Raw genomic sequence first — 19,746 nt, forward strand, 5'->3', positions numbered from 1 at the left:
TATGTAGGGAATAGGGCACCATTTGGGACTCAGACACAGTACACAAATGTTCTCCCCTCTCCTGTAGACCCACAGCCTGTTCGGGTCTCTACTGACGGACATTACTTTTGGTGGATAGTATGAAGTACTTGACCAAAGTACTTGACCAGTACTGAATGAATGGATAACATTAGTGTTCTGGGGTCTCCCACAGTCGTATCCAGTTGGGGGCTGTAATACATCTACATTTGATGCTCAGAGTTGACAGAACTCAGTGGCGTACGATCATTTGTTCTTGTTACTTTCACTGTTCAAATGTCAAGTTGAAGGGGATTCTGTGACGTGGACTGTTAGAACTGTTCTTTAGTCTGTCCTAAGTCGGATTAGAACCGTTCTATGTTCTATGCCTGTGTCGTATTCTAACTGGTCTATGTTTTTCGGTCCACCCAGGGACAAGGACTACCACCTGAGAACGTACAAGTCGGTGGTGATGGCCAACAAGTTGATAGACTGGCTCATAGCACAGGTAAAACCTACATCTCACCTCCTTTCTTTTCCTGACCCCTGACCCCTAACCCTACATCTTTCCTCCTTTCTCTCCCTAACCCTAACCCTCCTTCACATGTTATTCTGAATGGTCTCTATTGGCATGTACATGTATGTATATTTGGACCCCCCCCCTCCCCTGGAATACATTGAAAGATGAAACAGAGGAAGAAAGGGAACAGGGAAATGTGTGTTTTGTCAACAGGCCGGTCAGAGGTCGCAGACTGAGACAACAAACCACAAAACAGGCCTCGGAGTCTTCTAGTGTGTGTGTGTGTGCGGGTTGCCGTTCCACGGAGGAACACGGGGAAGCCAGACGGAGTGGGAACATCATTGTGACTATATGACTGATCTCTATTGGCCCTGACATGGAGCTTTGAGCTCCACAGATTGATAGTCTCATACAGGATACTGACTGACGGGTAAATGCTTTACAATGGAACCAACTCAAAACTGGAACTGTCCTGTGTGTGTGTGTGTCTGTGTGTGTCTGTGTGTGTCTGTGTGTGTGTGTGTGTGTTTGGAGAAATTAGTGTGTTGTGGCCTGCCTGCAGGCCTGTTGGACAGAAGAACAAAGGGACGGTGTGTGTGTGACACTTTGACCATTCTTTAAACATGCTATCCCTCTCTCCCCTCTCTCTCTCTCCCCTCTCCCTCTCTCCACTCACTATCCCCCCATTCTCTCTCTCTCTCGCTCTCCCTCTCTCCCCTCTCTCTCTCTCCACTCACTATCCCCCCATTCTCTCTCTCTCTCGCTCTCCCTCTCTCCCTCTCTCTCTCTCCACTCACTATCCCCCCATTCTCTCTCTCTCTCTCGCTCTCCCTCTCTCCCTCTCTCTCTCTCCACTCACTATCCCCCCATTCTCTCTCGCTCTCCCTCTCTCCCCTCTCTCTCTCTCCACTCACTAACCCCCATTCTCTCTCTCTCTCGCTCTCCCTCTCTCCCCTCTCTCTCTCCACTCACTAACCCCCATTCTCTCTCTCTGTCGCTCTCCCTCTCTCCCCTCTCTCTCTCTCCACTCACTATCCCCCCATTCTCTCTCGCTCTCCCTCTCTCCCCCTCTCTCTCTCCACTCACTATCCCCCCCATTCTCTCTCTCTCTCTCTCGCTCTCCCCTCTCTCCCCCTCTCTCTCCACTCACTATCCCCCCATTTTCTCTCGCTCGCTCTCTCTCTCTCCACTCACTATCCCCCCCCATTCTCTCTCTCTCTCGCTGTCTCTCTCTCCACTCACTATCCCCCCATTCTCTCCTCTCTCTCTCTCTCGCTCTCTCTCTCTCCACTCACTATCCCACCCATTCTCTCTCTCTCGCTCTCTCTCTCTCCACTCACTATCCCCCATTCTCTCCTCTCTCTCTCTCTCTCTCGCTCTCTCTCTCTCCACTCACTATCCCCCCATTCTCTCCTCTCTCACTCTCTCTCTCCACTCACTATCCCCCCATTCTCTCTCTCTCTCTCTCCCACTCACTATCCCCCATTCTCTCTCGCTCGCGCTCTCTCTCTCCACTCACTATCCCCCATTCTCTCTCTCGCTCTCTCTCTCTCCACTCACTATCCCCCCCCATTCTGTCTCTCTTTCTCGCTCTCTCTCCACTCACTATCCCCCATTCTCTCTCACTTTCTCACTCTCGCTCTTTCCACTCACTATCCCCCCCCATTCCCTCTCTCACGCTCTCTCTCTCCACTCACTATCCCCCATTCTCTCTCTTTCTCGCTCTCTCTCTCCACTCACTATCCCCCCATTCTCTCTCTCTCTCTCTCGCTCTCTCTCTCCACTCACTACCCCCCCATTCTCTCTCTCTTTCTCTCTCTCTCTCTCTCTCTCTCCACTCACTATCCCACCTATTCTCTCTCTCTTTCTCTCTCTCTCTCTCTCTCTCTCCACTCACTATCCCACCTATTCTCTCTCTCTTTCTCGCTCTCACTCTCTCCACTCACTATCCCCCCATTCTCTCTCTCTCTCCACTCACTATCCCCCCATTCCCTCTCTCTCGCTCTATCTCTCTCTCTCCACTCACTATCCCCCCATTCTCTCTCTCTTTTCTCGCTCTCTCTCTCTCCACTCACTATCCCCCCATTCTCTCTCTCTTTCTCGCTCTCTCTCTCTCTCTCCACTCACTATCCCCCCTATTCTCTCTCTCTTTCTCTCGCTCTCTCTCTCTCCACTCACTATCCCCCCCATTCTCTCTCTCTCTCGCTCTCTCTCTCTCTCTCCCACTCACTATCCCCCCCTATTCTCTCTCTCTTTCTCTCGCTCTCTCTCTCCACTCACTATCCCCCCCATTCTCTCTATCTCGCTCTCTCTCTCCACTCACTATCCCCCCATTCTCTCTCTTTCTCTATCTCTCTCTCTCCACTCACTATCCCCCCATTCCCTCTCTCTCGCTCTATCTCTCTCTCTCCACTCACTATCCCCCCTATTCTCTCTCTCTTTCTCTCGCTCTCTCTCTCCCACTCACTATCCCCCCATTCTCTCTCTTTCTCGCTCTCTCTCTCTCTCTCCCACTCACTATCCCCCCTATTCTCTCTCTCTTTCTCTCGCTCTCTCTCTCTCCACTCACTATCCCCCCCATTCTCTCTATCTCTCTTCTCTCCACTCACTATCCCCCCATTCTCTCTCTCTTTCGCTCTCTCTCTCTCCACTCACTATCCCCCCATTCTCTCTATCTCGCTCTCTCTCTCCCTCTCTCTCTCCCACTCACTATCCCCCCATTCTCTCTATCTCGCTCTCTCTCTCTCTCTCCTCCACTCACTATCCCCCCTATTCTCTCTCTCTTTCTCTCGCTCTCTCTCTCTCCACTCACTATCCCCCCCCCATTCTCCCTCTCTTTCTCGCTCTCTCTCTTTCTAGGGGGACTGCAGGACGAGGGAGGAGTCGTTGATCTTGGGGAAGGAGCTGTGTGACAATGGCTTCATGCACCACGGTACGAAAGACAGACAAACAGACGGGCAGACAGACAGACGGGCAGACAGACAGATTTCTTCACTTCATCGACATACACATCATCTATGTAACACCACAGTGTTTAGAACAAGGACTCTGAACCTTGGTCCTGGACACACACACACACACTCTTAAATTTCGAGAGTGAGATGGAGAGTAAAGATGGAGCTCAGAAAGGACTTGGGTCAACTGGTCTCCATGGCAACACAAGTTCTAAACCCAGACCCTCGACCTTGAAATAGTGAACATCCCCTCGAGAGACAGAACGACAGAAAACAAGTTTCCTCAACATTTCCCCCTGTCTCTGGCGGGATCAGATATAATGTCAATCATTATAATGGTCACTTAACAGGCCAAATAACTTATCGGCACGAATGGTGAAATTACACAGAGACGGAGGGAGAGGCAGGGAGGAGAAATTAAAGAAAGTGAAGTTTGATGGTTTTAGTTGTTATGACTGTTACATACAATTTGGCTCAATATGAAGCCAAACTGAATTGTAGTTTGAAGCAGTTAGTTACATCATGAGGGTAATGAAGAAGAAAATAAATGTGTGTGTGTGTGTGTGTGTGTGTGTGTGTGTGTGTGTGTGTGTGTGTGTGTGTGTGTGTGTGTGTGTGTGTGTGTGTGTGTGTGTGTGTGTGTGTGTGTGTGTGTGTGTGTGTGTGTACAGTTGAAGTCGGAAGTTTACATACACCTTAGCCAAATACATTTAAAATCAATTTTTCACAATTCCTGACATTTAATTCAAGTAAAAATTCCCTGTTTTAGGTCAGTTAGGATCACCACTTTATTTTAAGAATGTAAAATGTCAATAATAGTAGAGAAAATGATTTATTTATGCTTTTATTTCTTTCATCACATTCCCAGTGGGTCAGAGGTTTACATACACTCAATTAGTATTTTGTAGCATTGCCTTTAAATTGTTTAACTTCGGTCAAACTTTATGGGTAGCCTTCCACAAGCTTCCCACAATAAGTTGGGTGAATTTTGGCCCATTCCTCCTGACAGAGCTGATGTAACTGAGTCAGGTTTATAGGCCTCCTTGCTCACACACACCTTTTCAGTTCTGCCCCCAAATGTTCTATGGGATTGAGGTCAGGGCTTTGTGATGGCCACTCCAATACCTCAACTTTGTTGTCTTTAAGGCATTTTGCCACAACTTTGGAAGTAAGCTTGGGGTCATTGTCCATTTGAAGACTCAATTGCAACCAAACTTTAACTTCCTGACTGATGTCTTGAGATGTTGCTTCAATATATCCACATCATTTTCCTCTCTCAGATGCCATCTATTTTGTGAAGTGCACCAGTCCTTCCTGCAGCAAAGCACCCCCACAACATAATGCTGCCACCCCCGTGCTTCACGGTTGGGATGGTGTTCTTCGGCTTGCAAGCCTCCCCTTTCTCCTCCAAACATAACGATGGTTATTATGGCCAAACAGTTCTATTTTTGTTTCATCAGACCACAGGACAATTCTCCAAAAAGTACGATCTTTGTCCCCTTGTGCAGTTGCAAACCGTAGTCTGGCATTTTTATGGCGGTTTTGGAGCAGTGGCTTCTTCCTTGCTGGGCGGCTTTCAGGTTATGTCGATATAGGACTTGTTTTACTGTGGATATAGATACTTTTGTACCTGTTTCCTCCAGCATCTTCACAAGGTCCTTTGCTGTTGTTCTGGGTTTGGTTTGCACTTTTCGCACCAAAGTACGTTCATCTCTAGGAGACAGAACGTGTCTCCTTCCTGAGCGGTATGACGGCTGCGTGGTCCCATGGTGTTTATACTTGCGTACTATTGTTTGTACAGATGAGCCTGGTACCTTTTGGCATTTGGATATTGCTCCCATGGATGAACCAGACTTGTCTACAATTGTTTTCCTGAGGTCTTGACTGATTTATTTTGATTTTCCCATGATGTCAAGCAAAGAGGCACTGAGTTTGAAGGTAGGTCTTGAAATACATCCAGAGGTACACCTCCAATTGACTCAAATGATGTCAGTTAGCCTGTCAGAAGCTTCTAAAGCCATGATATCATTTTTCTGGAATTTTCCAAGCTGTTTTAAGGCACAGTCAACTTAGTGTATGTAAACTTCTGACCCACTGGAATTGTGATACAGTGAATTATAAGTGAAATAATCTGTCTGTAAACAATTGGTTGAAAAATTACTTGTGTAATGTAGAAAGTAGACTTGCCAAAACTATAGTTTGTTAACAAGACATTTGTGGAGTGGTTTAAAAACGAGTTTTAATGACCCCAACCTAAGTGTGTGTAAACTTTAGACTTCAACTGTGTGTGTGTTTGTGTGTGGGTGTGTGTGTGGGTGTGTGTGGGTGTGTGTGTGTGTGTGTGTGTGTGTGTGTGTGTGTGTGTGTGTGTGTGTGTGTGTGTGTGTGTGTGTGTGTGTGTGTCTATGTATGTGTCTATGTATGTGTATGTATGTGTGCATTCTTTGGCACAAGGGAACCCTGCTCTTGAAAAAACAGCTTGGCTGCCATAAACAACTGGTAATGCTAACACACACACACACACACACACACACACACACACACACACACACACACACACACACACACACACACACACACACACACACACACACACACACACACACACTAATAGGAACAGCTGAGTAATGAAAGCCTTGTTTTTGCAGTGTTTCATTGTAAGTAAATAAATAGAACTACTTTTACAAAGTGAGAGGAACAGAATCAACAGGGTTTTTCTTTGTGTGAGTGCGAGCGCGCATCTGTGTGTGTAACAGAAACGACAGGGTTTTTCTTTGTGTGAGTGCGAGCGCGCATCTGTGTGTGTAACAGAAACGACAGGGTTTTTCTTTGTGTGAGTGCGAGCGTGCATCTGTGTGTGTAACAGAAACGACAGGGTTTTTCTTTGTGTGAGTGCGAGCGCGCATCTGTGTGTGTAACAGAAACGACAGGGTTTTTCTTTGTGTGAGTGCGAGCGCGCATCTGTGTGTGTAACAGACACGACAGGGTTTTTCTTTGTGTGAGTGCGAGCGTGCATCTGTGTGTGTAACAGAAACGACAGGGTTTTTCTTTGTGTGAGTGCGGCGCGCATCTGTGTGTGTAACAGAAACGACAGGGTTTTTCTTTGTGTGAGTGCGAGCGCGCATCTGTGTGTGTAACAGAAACGACAGGGTTTTTTCTTTGTGTGAGTGCGAGCGCGCATCTGTGTGTGTAACAGAAACGACAGAATCTTTCTTCCAGCCTCGTTGACACGTTTATCTTTGATCCCCAAACAAAATATTCATTACCAATGGTACCCTGTCAATAGTAGTGCACAGTATAGGGGGGTAGGGTGCCATTTGGACCCCAGTGTTCAGAATCACCTAAAGGGGATCAAAGCAGACAATGGGTTTATGCCATCAATTATCACAGAAGAGATAGAAGTAATTCAACCGCAAGGTTCATTTCGTACAGGGGGGGTTATCTTAAATCGCATCCCATTCCCTATACAGTTCACTACTTTTGACCAGAGGCCCATGGGCCCCCACATAGGGATTAGGTTGCCATTTAGGAGGCAGAGAGAGACGCCTTGGTAAGCTCGCTCTATTTTTGGGGACAGGCTTGAAGTAATTGTGTCTAACCTTCTCATTCTATCGTTCTTTTTCTTCCCTTCTCTAGTGTTGGAAAAGAGTGAGTTCAAAGACGAGCCTCTGCTGTTCCGTTTCTTTGCGGATGAGGAGATGGAGGGATCAAACACCAAACACAAGCAAGCCATGAAGCACGACCTGAAGATAGCTGAGAATGTCATCGCCAAGTCGCTGTTGGTGAGCGATGCCTCTTGCTCTACGCGTACACTCAGGGGAAAAAAGAAACACGCTCGGACGCTTTTATGTGCACACACACACACACACACACACACACACACACACACACACACACACACACACGCACACACACACACACACACACACACAATCTTATTACCCACAGCTGAAAACTCCCACACCTATAGGTTCTCCAGTAATGATTTAAATATGCCATACAACTAATTGACAGGACATATTGGACTTTCCTCTATGCAAAGACATTTTCAGATTCTCATTCTGAGTGGACTCTCCCTCTCTCCTAACTAATGTCATGTTTTTGGTCAATGGAGAGACACTACGCCTCTAAAACACACACACACACACACACACACACACACACACACACACACACAGTAAATCTATGAGCGAACCATAAAAAGAGTACATAACAAGTCATTTCGACTCAGCAGAAAACAGAAGGTTACGGACCACATTTGCTGCAAAACGTGATTTAACACCCCAGTAAGCAAGTCCTTCTGGAGGGCTGATTAAATACCTGAGTCACAGTATCTGTGTGTGTGGTAGTGGAAGTGTGCGTGCAAGCGTGTGTGTTCTGTAAGACTGTGTATGTGTGCATGCATAATCCTGTGTGTGTGTGTGTGTTCTGTGTATGTGTTTTCTAAGACTGCCACACTTGGCTAATTTGTGTGCCTCATCATGTGGAGTGTGTGTGTGTGTGTGTGTGTGTGTGTGTGTGTTTCACCCACTCACAGGGAATGTGTTGTTTCAGATAAGACCCAGTGAAGGAGGTTATGGTTTCAGCCTGGAGGACAGAAACAGAGTACCCATCATCAAGTCAGTGGAGAAGGGCTCGCATGCGGAGGTGAGGGTCACACACACACACACACACACACTCCCAACTCACATGCAAAGCTAATCCCTATCTCTCCGCCCACGTGACTGTTGTCAACACTCCCCCCTGTGGTTTACGTGCCTGTTTACATGCCCTGCCGGTTAACCTCTACCTCTGATACACAGATATATTTTTACATTGCCATTTTAGTCATTTAGCAGACGCTCATATCCAGAGTGACTTACAGTAAGTAAGTACATACATGTTTCATACTTTCTCTCCAGTTCAGCCCCGAGGGTGTCTCTGATCTGGCCACGCTGAGCAGGCAACAGAACACGGAGTGTAACTTTTCAATGTCTGTTTCCAGGGTGGTACATTTGAAACGTAATGCTGTCGTTCAGCTCTGGTTAGTCTGTGGGCCTCAGCAGTCTGAGTAAGGCGTTTGATCATTTGTCTGAACACACACACACACACACACACACACACACACACACACACACACACACACACACACAGACACAGACACAGACACACACACACACACACACACACACACACACACACACACACACACACACACACACACACACACACACACACACACACACTCCTCTGATCATTATTCTGAAGGGTAGAAACCTCTGGATGTGACGGTTTGCTCTGAGTTTGAACCGGATCTGCGGTAATTGACGCTGTGGTCTGGCGCTGAAATAGACCACGTCAACACGTCAGCACATATTTGAGGTCTCCTTTTGTGTTCAGCGCCTTTGATCGTCTAGAGGACAAGGCTGGGATGAGGTTTCAGGGGAAACTCACGGGATCGATCCCAGTCTCAGCCCTAATTTCCACCAGCCTTGAAGGTGGCAGGTCAGTGGATGGGGGCCTGGCTGGCACGCTTGATTCCCTTAACTGTGTTTTTTATGCCTGTCGATAGTGACGCAAACAAATGTTCAGTGAAACCACAAGGATAATGTCTGTGTGGGTCTGTGTGTGTGTGTGTGTGTGTGTGTGTGTGTGTGTGTGTGTGTGTGTGTGTGTGTGTGTCTGTGTCTGTGTCTGTGTGTGTGTGTGTGTGTGTGTGTGTGTGTGTGTGTGTGTGTGTGTGTGTGTGTGTGTGTGTGTGTGTGTGTGTGTGTGTGTGTGTGTGCGTGCGTGCGTGCGTGCGTGCGTGCGTGCGTGTGTGTGTGTGTCCGTAATAGTTGTGTCATAAGCCTTGTTTCTTCTCTCTGTGTAGATGGCAGGTCTAGAGGTCGGGAGGAAGGTGTTTTGTATAAATGGAGACCTGGTGTTCCTGAGGCCCTTCCCGGAGATGGAGGCTTTCCTCAAACACTGTTTCACCAGCAAGGGACCTCTCAGAGTGCTAGTTAGCACCAAGCCTAGAGAGTAAGTGGTGTGTGTGTGTGTGTGTATGTGTGTGTGTGTGTATAAAAACACACCTAAAACCATGTATCCTCCTTCCTCAGGACAGTGAAGATCCCAGACTCAGCAGACGGACTGGGGTTCCAGATCAGGGGCTTTGGCCCTTCTGTGGTGCACGCTGTTGGCAGAGGTAAGACACACACTGTATCCCCTCGCTGCCCATCTGTGACACCAGAAAATGGCATCTCTCGCCCTGTTTCCTCTGCTGAGCGTGGCACAGCTGGGAGGCAGCTGGCTGCAGGGTTCAGCCCTGGCCTGCCTGACTCGCTGTGTGTGTGTGTGTGCGTGTGTGCGTGTGTGTGTGTGTGTGTGTGTGTGTGTGTGTGTGTGTGTGTGTGTGTGTGTGTGTGTGTGTGTGTGTGTGTGTGTGTGTGTGTGTGTGTGTGCGTGCGTGCGTGCGTGTGTTAGTCTAAAAGTCGTTGCTGTTCCCTCTACTCTTCAAGGTCGTCGGATCAATTTACATACAATACATGTCAAATACAAATGTGTTGCTCTTGAACGTTTCTGATATCTGAACCAGACCCTATTCAACGCTATTCAACACTTTCTGTGTTTTTCCTTTGTGTGTTTGGGAACTCATCAGGTCCTCCCCAGCCCCCCCTCCCCCGAGCCTCTTAAAAGCGGTGCTATCAGTGCCGGCGGGAGATAGGAGGCCAATCGAAAAACAATCCTGTCCTGCCTCGCCGTTCTCAGGGGAATCGATGCTTGTTTTCTTCCTAAAGCAAAACTGTTGTCCAATCTAAACCAGCTAGTCTGAAGGCTCTTTGAAAACATGCTGTGTTATTGTGGAGTTATTTTCTCAGGGCATAGCCACTCTCCCTGCAGTGTGTGTGTGTGTGTGTGTGTGTGTGTGTGTGTGTGTGTGTGTGTGTGTGTGTGTGTGTGTGTGTGTGTGTGTGTGTGTGTGTGTGTGTGTGTGTGTGTGTGTGTGTGTGTGTGTGTGTGTGTGGCTGTCGTATTTCTTCAGGGCATAGCCCCCTTCTCCTTTTCCTCTGACAGTTGCTGGACATGTTTTGTGATGTAATATTCACTGGCCCAGCCTGTTGAAATCTGTTCAAACCTCAGAGAAATGAGGGCTGGAATGGGTGTCAAAGCAGCCAAAGCACTGGCCTGCCTGAGCCAGTTTCGGTTGGGCCATTATCTTTCAAAACAATGCATTTGGAAAGAAATTGCACTCGCACCTGAGAGCGAGACCATCTCTCTAAACAAACAGTCTGAGCTGTGTGAGAGTTATCATCACGAAGAGATCCGTGGTATGATGCTCTGTAAGGGATGTACTATACCAGCTTCTCTACACACACACACACACACACACACACACACACACACACACACACACACACACACACACACACACACACACACACACACACACACACACACACACACACACACACACACACACACACACACACACACACACACACACACACACACAGTAAGAGCAGCTCATCCCCTCTTCTCATTTGGGACTCACAATAGGACAGGCCTTAATCATCTCTACTGCTATTGAAGAGGCAAGGACACAGAGCAATGCCAGGCAGGCAGGCAGGCAGGCAGGCAGGCAGGCAGGCAGGCACGAACACATACAACCAATAGGCTTTTCCTTTGCACGTTATCTTCATCTATACAGTGCCTTGCGAAAGTATTCGGCCCCCTTGAACTTTGCGACCTTTTGCCACATTTCAGGCTTCAAACATAAAGATATAAAACTGTATTTTTTTGTGAAGAATCAACAACAAGTGGGACACAATCATGAAGTGGAACGACATTTATTGGATATTTCAAACTTTTTAACAAATCAAAAACTGAAAAATTGGGCGTGCAAAATTATTCAACCCCCCTTAAGTTAATACTTTGTAGCGCCACCTTTGCTGCGATTACAGCTGTAAGTCGCTTGGGGTATGTCTCTATCAGTTTTGCACATTGAGAGACTGAATTTTTTTCCCATTCCTCCTTGCAAAACAGCTCGAGCTCAGTGAGGTTGGATGGAGAGCATTTGTGAACAGCGGTTTTCAGTTCTTTCCACAGATTCTCGATTGGATTCAGGTATGGACTTTGACTTGGCCATTCTAACACCTGGATATGTTTATTTTTGAACCATTCCATTGTAGATTTTGCTTTATGTTTTGGATCATTGTCTTGTTGGAAGACAAATCTCCATCCCAGTCTCAGGTCTTTTGCAGGCACCATCAGGGTTTCTTCCAGAATGGTCCTGTATTTGGCTCCATCTTCCCATCAATTTTAACCATCTTCCCTGTCCCTGCTGAAGAAAAGCAGGCACAAACCATGATGCTGCCACCACCATGTTTGACAGTGGGCATGGTGTATTCAGGGTGATGCGCTGTGTTGCTTTTACGCCAAACACAACGTTTTGCATTGTTGCCAAAAAGTTCAATTTTGGTTTCATCTGACCAGAGCACCTTCTTCCACATGTTTGGTGTGTCTCCCAGCTGGCTTGTGGCAAAATTTAAACAACACTTTTTTATGGATATCTTTAAGAAATGGCTTTCTTCTTGCCACTCTTCCATAAAGGCCAGGTTTGTGCAATATACGACTGATTGTTGTCCTATGGACAGAGTCTCCCACCTCAGCTGTAGATCTCTGCAGTTCATCCAGAGTGATCATGGGCCTCTTGGCTGCATCTCTGATCAGTCTTCTCCTTGTATGAGCTGAAAGTTTAGAGGGACGGCCAGGTCTTGGTAGATTTGCAGTGATCTGATACTCCTTCCATTTCAATATTATCGCTTGCACAGTGCTCCTTGGGATGTTTAAAGCTTGGAAATCTTTTGTATCCAAACTGCTTTAAACTTCTTCACAACAGTATCTCGGACCTGCCTGGTGTGTTCCTTGTTCTTCATGATGCTCTCTGCGCTTTTAACGGACCTCTGAGGAAGACAGTAGTTTGTAGCCATCTGCTTTAGACTGCGGAGATATGTGTACCATTTCCTCTGGCACAGTACGTATCTGCCTTGGTCATGTAGGATTCTCAGCGGTGGAACTAGTACTCAGTTGTCATACTTGAGTAAAAGTAAAGCTACCGAGAAAATGACTCGAGACAGAAGTTAAAGTCACCCAGTAAAATATGACCAGAGTGCAAAGTCTAAAAGAATTTGGTTTTAAAAATACTTAAGTATCAAAAGTAACGGTATACTGTCAATCATTTCAAATGATTTGTATTAAGCAAGCCATGTTAAGCACAATTGTGTTTTTTATTTTATTGACAGATAGCCAGGGGCACACTCCAACACTCAGACATCATTTACAAACAAAGCATTTGTGTTTAGCGAGTCCTCCATTTCAGAGGCAGTAGGGATGACCAGGAATGTTCTCTTGATAAGTGTGAATTGGACCAATTTCCTGTCAAAATGTAACGAGTACTTTTAGGTGTCAGGGAAAATGTATGGAGTAAAAGTACATACTTTAGGAGTGTACTAAAGTAGAAATAGTAAAGTAAAGATACCCCCCATAAAAATACTTGAGTAGTACTTTAAAGTATTTTTACTTTAAGTACTTTGCGCCACTGACGATTCTTTTCGGCTGGGAGTGTACTAAAGTAGAAATAGTAAAGTAAAGATACCCCCATAAAAATACTTGAGTAGTACTTTAAAGTATTTTTTACTTTAAGTACTTTGCGCCACTGACGATTCTCTTTCGGCTGGAGTCCACATTGCTTTAGAGGACTTGGCGTCTTCAGGAGTCAGGCAAGTGTACAGCTAAAGCACAGACTAAAAGCACTTCTTCCCTCCTGCCTTCAGAAATCCAATTCCCGTAAATAAAAGACATTACGACTCGGTGGTATGTTGTGTGTGTTTGAGAGATTATCAAAACAAACAGGGAATATTTTGTCTGCCACGCACTTCCTGCCTGATAGCTGTAAACCTTGAGGTCTGAATCACATCTCTGAGACGACAGAAATAGAGGGAGGGGTCCACACTCTACCTCAGATAAAGAATCTTCCTGTTCTCTCGCTCTCAATTCAGTTTCAATTCAAGGAGCTTTATTGGCATTGGAGACGCATGTTAACATTGACAAAGCAAGTGAAGTAGAGAATAAACAAGGATGAAATAAACAATACAAATGAACAGCAAACATTACACTCACAGAAGTTCCAAAAGAATAAAGACATTTCAAATGTCATATTATGTGTATATTCTCTCTCTCTCTCTCTCTCTCTCTCTCTCTCTCTCTCTCTCTCTCTCTCCCTCTCTCTCTCTCTCTCTCTCTCTCTCTCTCTCTCTCTCTCTCCTCCTCCCTCTCTCTCTCTGTCTCTCTCTCTCCTCTCTCTCTCCTCTCTCTGTCTCTCTATCTCTCCCTCTGTCTCTCTCTCTCTCTCTCTCTCTGTCTCTCTCTCTCTCTCCTCTCTCTCTCTCTCTCTCTCTCTCTCTCTCTGTCTCTCTCTCTTCCCTTTCTGTTAGAGCTCTCTCTCTCTCTCTCCCTCTCTCTCTCTCTCTCTCTCTCCCTCTCTCTCTCTCTCTCTCTCTCTCTCTCTCTCTCTCCCTCTCTCTCTCTCTCTCTCTCTCTCTCTCTCTCTTTCCCTTTCTGGAGCAAAAAACTTTTGTAGCAACTAAAAATAGCTTTTTATCCTAATAATGCTGTGTACTGGGGAGACTGAGTAAACATTGCTCTCTGGGCTCTGCTGTTTGACTGTGTCTCGTGCCACCTGGGTTTGACAGACCAGGCCTGTAAGCAGTTGTTCATGTCGTCTGCAGAGTGTTTGGTGCCACTGATGGACGGCTTGTGCTGCAGACCATCGCATCAACGTGTGCTAGTTGTGGGACCCAGTCTGTCTGTTGTTTTAATGCCCCATTTCTGCAGGCCATGTCTCTCACACACACACATCTCTGTCACTCTCTCTCCTCTGTCTCTGTGTATCTCTCTCTGTGTCTCTCTCTCCCTCTCTCTCTCTCTGTGTCTCTCTATGTGTGTCTCTCTCTCTTCTCTCTCTCTCTCTCTCTCTCTCTCTCTCTCTCTCTCTCTCTCTCTGTCTCTCTGTGTGTGTCTTTCTCTCTTTTTTTGGGGGGGGCATTTACAGTAGTTAGATAGCAAGAATAAAGTAATTGGATATTTTTGGGGGATATATATACATTATGTTTTCAGTCATAACTATTATACAACATGAGATTTTAAACGCACCCCTCAGCTACTCTCTGTCCATCCCACCTATCTCCATAACCCACCCTCAGCTACTCTCAGTCCATCCCACCTATCTCCTTAGCTGCCACCGGCCCTTCCATCATCTAGGAAGTGGTCTTGTTTTTTTCCTCCCCTCTCCTTGGTTGTCACTAGTTAGAACAGCCACAAAGTCAAAATTGGCTATATCGGAAAAAGTCATGAAAACACAAACAAGCTTTTTGATCTTAAATTAAGATTAGGATTAGGCAATAAGGTTATCAATGTGGTTAGGGTTAAAGGGTTACTTACCCGGAGTCATTAACTTGTGGATACCATTTTTATGCCTCTATGTGTAGTTTAAAGGAGTTGCTAACTAGCATTAGCGCAATGACTGGAAGTCTAGGTTTAAAATCTGATTTTAAGAAGAGAACTTGTGACGACCTCATCTATGTGTGGATAGTTTAACGTTTGACCCTTCTCTTCTCTCCTTTGTGTAGGCACGGTGGCAGCCATCGCAGGGCTCCACCCTGGCCAGTGTATCATCAAGGTGAACAACATCAACGTCAGTAAGGAGAGCCACGCCAGCGTCATTGCACACGTTACTGCCTGTAGGAAATACAGAAGACCCACACAGGTAATACTGAGAGGAGAGGAGAGTACTAGAACACCAGTCCCCCCCCCCACCCAGTGTCTTATCCCAACCCAGTGTCTCCCACAACAGCCCCACAGTGAGCAGTGAGCCAGGGGTCAGTCCTGCTCTCTTCTACAGGAGCCAATACTAGTATTATTCCTGCTTAATGACCCCGCTCTCCCAGTCTCTCTCCCCACACACAGAGAGGGTGAAGGGGAGGCCGGGAGGGGAGTAGAGAGTCAGGCTGGATGGGGGAGAAAGAGCTTGGAGAGTGGTGGGAAGTAGCCAGCCTACACTAGTCTCCTCTGTAGGAGAATTTTTAGGGAGAGATGGAGGAGAAGAACAGAGGGGGAGAGATGGAGGAGAAGAACAGAGGGGGAGAGATGGAGGAGAAGAACAGAGGGGGAGAGATGGAGGAGAAGAACAGAGGGGAGAGAAGAACAGAGGGGAGGAGAAGAACAGAGGGGGAGAGATGGAGGAGAAGAACAGAGGTGGGAGAGATGGAGGAGAAGAACAGAGGGGAGGAGAAGAACAGAGGGGGAGGAGAAGAACAGAGGGGGAGAGATGGAGGAGAAGAACAGGGAGAGATGGAGGAGAAGAACAGAGGGGAGGTGAAGAACAGGGGAGGAGAAGAACAGAGGGGAGGAGAAAGAACAGAGGGGGAGAGATGGATGAGAAGAACAGAGGGGGAGAGATGGATGAGAAGAACAGAGGGGAGAGATGGATGAGAAGAACAGAGGGGAGAGATGGAGGAGAAGAACAGAGGGGGAGGAGAAGAACAGAGGGGGAGAGATGGAGGAGAAGAACAGAGGGGGGAGAGATGGAGGAGAAGAACAGAGGGGGAGAGATGGAGGAGAAGAACAGAGGGGGGAGAGATGGATGAGAAGAACAGAGGGGGGAGAGATGGAGGAGAAGAACAGAGGGGGAGAGATGGAGGAGAAGAACAGAGGGGGGAGGAGAAGAACAGAGGGGAGAGATGGAGGAGAAGAACAGAGGGGGAGAGATGGAGGAGAAGAACAGAGGGGGAGGAGAAGAACAGAGGGGAGGAGAAGAACAGAGGGGGAGAGATGGATGAGAAGAACAGAGGGGGAGAGATGGAAGAGAAGAACAGAGGGGAGAGATGGAGGAGAAGAACAGAGTGGGAGGAGAAGAACAGAGGGGGAAAGATGGATGAGAAGAACAGAGGGGGAGAGATGGAGGAGAAGAACAGAGGGGGAGGAGAAGAACAGAGGGGAAGAGATGGATGAGAAGAACAGAGGGGGGAGAGATAGAGGAGAAGAACAGAGGGGGAGAGATGGAGGAGAAGAACAGAGGGGGAGAAGAAGAACAGAGGGGGAGAGATGGAGGAGAAGAACAGAGGGGGAGAAGAACAGAGGGGGAGGAGAAGAACAGAGGGGGAGAGATGGATGAGAAGAACAGAGGGGGAGAGATGGAAGAGAAGAACAGAGGGGGAGAGATGGAGGAGAAGAACAGAGTGGGAGGAGAAGAACAGAGGGGGAAAGATGGATGAGAAGAACAGAGGGGAGAGATGGAGGAGAAGAACAGAGGGGAGGAGAAGAACAGAGGGGAAGAGATGGATGAGAAGAACAGAGGGGGGAGAGATAGAGGAGAAGAACAGAGGGGGGAGAGATGGAGGAGAAGAACAGAGGGGGAGAAGAAGAACAGAGGGAGAGAGATGAGCCAGCCTTGGAATTGGTGGTTTAATGAAGATCTACATGGTTCCAACACTACTGAGATTGTGGTTTACATCAGACCAGGGCACAGGGAAATGCCCTCACGGGGAGGTGGGGGTGGGGTCTGTGTGTGTCTATGGGTTGTACCCTAGCAGACCACAGCGCAGTGGGCGATCACAGCATGTTGTCCTGGCAGGGAGCTGGCCGTGGGTTGGGTTGTGGAGGGGACACACACACACACACGCCCTTTTGTCTGCCTGTGGCACGGAACAGTGGTTTGATGAGATTGGCATGGGGTTGTGTTTGTGCTGCAGTGTGTTTGTGAAGCCTTGTCAGTTTGCTCTGACAGGCCAACCGTGACATCATAGACCAGAGCTGTTGCAGCTATTTCACATGCAATGTTAACCCCTCTTTAACTGGTCCCAACCACACAGCAGGACCACTGCACCAACTGGCTGGTTAACCCCTTTAACTGGTCCCAACCACACAGCAGGACCACTGCACCAACTGGCTGGTTAACCCTCTTTAACTGGTCCCAACCACACAGCAGGACCACTGCACCAACTGGCTGGTTAACCCCTCTTTAACTGGTCCCAACCACACAGCAGGACCACTGCACCAACTGGCTGGTTAACCCCAACCACACAGCAGGACCACTGCACCAACTGGCTTTAACCCCTCTTTAACTGTCCCAACCACACAGCAGGACCACTGCACCAACTGGCTGGTTAACCCCTCTTTAACTGGTCCCAACCACACAGCAGGACCACTGCACCAACTGGCTGGTTAACCCCTCTTTAACTGGTCCCAACCACACAGCAGGACCACTGCACCAACTGGCTGGTTAACCCTCTTTAACTGGTCCCAACCGCACAGCAGGACCACTGCACCAACTGGCTGGTTAACCCCTCTTAACTGGTCCCAACCGCACAGCAGGACCACTGCACCAACTGGCTGGTTAACCCCTCTTTAACTGGTCCCAACCTCACAGCAGGACCACTGCACCAACTGGCTGGTTAACCCCTCTTTAACTGGTCCCAACCACACAGCAGGACCACTGCACCAACTGGCTGGTTAACCCCTCTTTAACTGGTCCCAACCTCACAGCAGGACCACTGCACCAACTGGCTGGTTAACCCCTCTTTAACTGGTCCCAACCCACAGCAGGACCACTCTGGCTGGTTAACCCCAGCACAGCAGGACCACTGCACCAACTGGCTGGTTAACCCCTCTTTAACTGGTCCCAACCACACAGCAGGACCACTGCACCAACTGGCTGGTTAACCCCTCTTTAACTGGTCCCAACCACACAGCAGGACCACTGCACCAACTGGCTGGTTAACCCCTCTTTAACTGGTCCCAACCACACAGCAGGACCACTGCACCAACTGGCTGGTTAACCCCTCTTTAACTGGTCCCAACCTCACAGCAGGACCACTGCACCAACTGGCTGGTTAACCCCTCTTTAACTGGTCCCAACCGCACAGCAGGACCACTGCACCAACTGGCTGGTTAACCCCTCTTTAACTGGTCCCAACCACACAGCAGGACCACTGCACCAACTGGCTGGTTAACCCCTCTTTAACTGGTCCCAACCACTCACAACTGGCTGGTTAACCCCTCTTTAACCACCGCACAGCAGGACCACTGCAACTGGCTGGTTAACCCCTTTTAACTGGTTAACTGGTCCCAACCTCACAACCTCACAGCAGGACCACTGCACCAACTGGCTGGTTAACCCCTCTTTAACTGGTCCCAACCGCACAGCAGGACCACTGCACCAACTGGCTGGTTAACCCCTCTTTAACTGGTCCCAACCTCACAGCAGGACCACTGCACCAACTGGCTGGTTAACCCCTCTTTAACTGGTCCCAACCTCACAGCAGGACCACTGCACCAACTGGCTGGTTAACCCTCTTTAACTGGTCCCAACCAGGCAGGACCACTGCACCAACTGGCTGGTTAACCCCTCTTTAACTGGTCCCAACCGCACAGCAGGACCACTGCACCAACTGGCTGGTTAACCCCTCTTTAACTGGTCCCAACCACACAGCAGGACCACTGCACCAACTGGCTGGTTAACCCCTCTTTAACTGGTCCCAACCACACAGCAGGACCACTGCACCAACTGGCTGGTTAACCCTCTTAACTGGTCCCAACCACAGCAGGACCACTGCACCAACTGGCTGTTTTAACTGGTCCCAAATGAGAGCAGGACCACTGCACCAACTGGCTGGTTAACCCTGTTTAACTGGTCCCAACCACAGCAGGACCACTGCACCAACTGGCTGGGTGTGCATTGAAAATGTAACAGGTGTTTTGTGGTGTTCCTCCGAACAGCAGGACAGTATACAGTGGGTGTATAACAAGGTGAGAGTTCCCAGGAGGACCAGGGGAAGAACCAGAAACAAACTGCTGAGGAGAACGGGGATGGCTGAGTAGGTAAAGTAGAGGGTAAGATAAACATGCACACACAGACATACACACAGACATACACACACACACACACACACACACACACACACACACACACACACACACACACACACACACACACACACACACACACACACACACACACACACACACCCACACCACATAGCACACACACACACAGACACAGACACACACTCACACACTCCACACACAGGGATGCATGCAGGCACAGACACGCGCAGCCAGGCACGGACACATGACCCTCCAGACTCTGAAGAAAGAATTCCCTCCATCCTGAACGAGTGCAGATGAGGTTGTATTGGCATATTGGGTCATCGCATTAGTGCATGGGCGGTATTGCTCATCCTTTTCAGAGCTGAGGTG

At 48.1% G+C, this 19,746-nt stretch overlaps 1 protein-coding gene across 1 annotated transcript in view; it reads left to right on the forward strand.

Annotated features, from left to right (window-relative positions):
- LOC135534107 (phosphatidylinositol 3,4,5-trisphosphate-dependent Rac exchanger 2 protein-like) overlaps positions 1-19,364 on the forward strand; it is a gene marked incomplete at both ends in the record, with an annotated part of 34,902 nt that extends 15,538 nt beyond the window's left edge. The window contains 8 exons of the mRNA XM_064961242.1: positions 430-505; positions 3,377-3,449; positions 7,108-7,253; positions 8,026-8,118; positions 9,323-9,471; positions 9,552-9,637; positions 15,120-15,256; positions 19,267-19,364. Coding sequence (XP_064817314.1) covers positions 430-505; positions 3,377-3,449; positions 7,108-7,253; positions 8,026-8,118; positions 9,323-9,471; positions 9,552-9,637; positions 15,120-15,256; positions 19,267-19,364 — 858 coding nt within the window. The remainder of the gene's footprint in view (positions 1-429; positions 506-3,376; positions 3,450-7,107; positions 7,254-8,025; positions 8,119-9,322; positions 9,472-9,551; positions 9,638-15,119; positions 15,257-19,266) is intronic.
- Positions 19,365-19,746: the final 382 nt, after the last annotated feature.

The sequence above is a fragment of the Oncorhynchus masou genome, unplaced genomic scaffold, assembly GCF_036934945.1.
Source record: "Oncorhynchus masou masou isolate Uvic2021 unplaced genomic scaffold, UVic_Omas_1.1 unplaced_scaffold_3012, whole genome shotgun sequence".
NCBI lineage: Eukaryota > Metazoa > Chordata > Actinopteri > Salmoniformes > Salmonidae > Oncorhynchus > Oncorhynchus masou.